Genomic DNA, 2,047 nt, shown 5'->3' on the forward strand with positions numbered 1-2,047 from the left:
ATTCTGCTCTTCACACTCCACACAGTGTTCCAGCTATTCTCTGGCCCAGCACACCTGATCCAGTTCATAATCACTTACAAGGAAGTGTTTTTGAGGTGGAAAAAAAACAAAAAATGACAAATTTTAGCAATGAACAGCGATAAGAAACAACACTTTAAACTCACCAGCCTAAGAACTGGATGTACAGGATGAGTCAAAAGTCACAGGACAGGTTTTACTGTATTTTATTATTGATTGTGTGACAGCATAAAAAATAAAATCAAACTGTTACTATAGCCTTTATTTTATTAATGCAGTTTGAGTTCTCTCAATCTCTCACAGTCAGAAAGCGAAAAACAAGTTAAGCCATTTTCCTCAAAAAGCAGCTCATCAGGCCGCACATTAACCGTGTTACTACATTTAAATACACCAAACAGCGTTTATTACATACACACAGTAATATGTGTGTCAGAGGCAGAGCGCGCTGGAGAAGTCGCGCGGGAAAAGGTGAACAAGGCTCACTACTACTTCTCAGAGAAAAGCTCTCAAAGCGAAGCCGTGGGTGGCTCTTAAAAGAGCCGTTGGGTTTGATGAAGTCCGGGTCCCTTCTTACTTGGAGCTGGTGTACTTGGTGACGGCCTTGGTGCCCTCGGACACGGCGTGCTTGGCCAGCTCGCCGGGAAGAAGCAGGCGCACGGCGGTCTGGATCTCCCTGGACGTGATGGTGGAGCGTTTGTTGTAATGAGCCAGACGGGACGACTCCCCGGCGATGCGCTCGAAGATGTCGTTGACGAACGAGTTCATGATGCCCATCGCCTTGGACGAAATGCCGGTGTCGGGGTGGACCTGCTTCAGCACCTTGTACACGTAGATGGCGTAGCTCTCCTTCCTGGTCTTTCTGCGCTTCTTTCCTCCCTTGCCGGCCGTCTTGGTCACGGCTTTCTTCGATCCCTTCTTCGGGGCGGACTTGGCGGGTTCAGGCATGGCTCTCCTCTTCGAGTCAGACTGAAGAATGAGGAGGAGCGCCCGGCAGCGGCTTATTTACACTGCGATATTCAAATAGATCAGGCTCCGCCCTCACAGTGCTGTCAAACGCTCATTGGACGATGATCAGCGGCTCGCTTGGCGGACAACCCCCAGCTCTCCTTCACCCCGCTCTCCTCCTCCGAGCTGAAGACCGTCTTTGTTCTCTTTCCCGCGCTTTCCGGTCTACTGGGTGTCCTGCACAGCACATCTGAACAAATTTATTCAAAATATTTATTTTGGTTATTGTTCACATTTTTAAACACCTTTGAGAGGTTTTGCCAAAACACTTCAATTTTTCTTAAATAATGTTTTTATTGTGTATTTTGGATCTCAAACTGCTGTTGACTTTTTTTTCTTAAAAAAATTGAATAATAATGTTATTCAATAAATTCAAATCATTCTGTATTACAGAGTTAATCAGATCCAAGTAACACATTTGAGTTTATTTCAAAGGAAATTGACCGGATGTACCGGGTTCAGTTGGAGAACCGCGCTGCGTTTGACCGTTTCAGCTGTAAAAGATAGAAGTCGTGGCGATGAACAGTCACGGCTTTACTAACTAAACGACTCCAACAGCGTTTTGTAAAACCTGCAGTAACTCACCGCTCAAAATATACATTCCTCCTTCTCTCTGTTCTGGTATTAAAGTAAGATCACTACTAACTTCCTCCCAACGTTGAAGTTAAATGTATAATACTAGAATTCCCATTTCTACTAAACAGGTCATGCGGAGCAGCTCTCCTGGTGGGAGTGTGGGGGGCTCTTAAAAGAGCCGTTGGGTTTGTGGTTGATCGAGTCGAGCGTTTAGCCTCCGAAGCCGTACAGGGTTCGTCCCTGACGCTTCAGGGCGTAAACCACGTCCATGGCGGTGACGGTCTTCCTCTTGGCGTGCTCGGTGTAGGTGACGGCGTCCCTGATCACGTTCTCCAGGAACACCTTGAGCACGCCGCGGGTCTCTTCATAGATCAGACCCGAGATACGCTTAACGCCGCCACGGCGAGCCAGACGGCGGATAGCCGGCTTGGTGATGCCCTGGATGTTA

The 2,047-nt window shown here is 47.4% G+C and overlaps 1 protein-coding gene across 1 annotated transcript; it reads right to left on the reverse strand.

Annotated features, from left to right (window-relative positions):
• Positions 1 to 254: 254 nt before the first annotated feature.
• Positions 255 to 1,636, reverse strand: LOC119262248 (histone H2B-like). Its single transcript, XM_037533423.1, has 2 exons — positions 1,477 to 1,636; positions 255 to 1,213 (listed from the first exon to the last, which is right to left on the reverse strand). The coding sequence occupies exon 2, from the start codon at positions 961 to 963 to the stop codon at positions 589 to 591; it is 375 nt and encodes a 124-aa protein (XP_037389320.1). The 5' UTR covers positions 964 to 1,213; positions 1,477 to 1,636; the 3' UTR covers positions 255 to 588.
• Positions 1,637 to 2,047: the final 411 nt, after the last annotated feature.

The sequence above is a fragment of the Pygocentrus nattereri genome, chromosome 23 (assembly GCF_015220715.1).
Source record: "Pygocentrus nattereri isolate fPygNat1 chromosome 23, fPygNat1.pri, whole genome shotgun sequence".
NCBI classification, from domain to species: domain Eukaryota; kingdom Metazoa; phylum Chordata; class Actinopteri; order Characiformes; family Serrasalmidae; genus Pygocentrus; species Pygocentrus nattereri.

Excerpts from the sequence above, each read along its gene's own strand:
- LOC119262248 (XM_037533423.1), bottom strand. The coding sequence starts at position 963 with ATGCCTGAACCCGCCAAGTCCGCCCCGAAGAAGGGATCGAAGAAAGCC.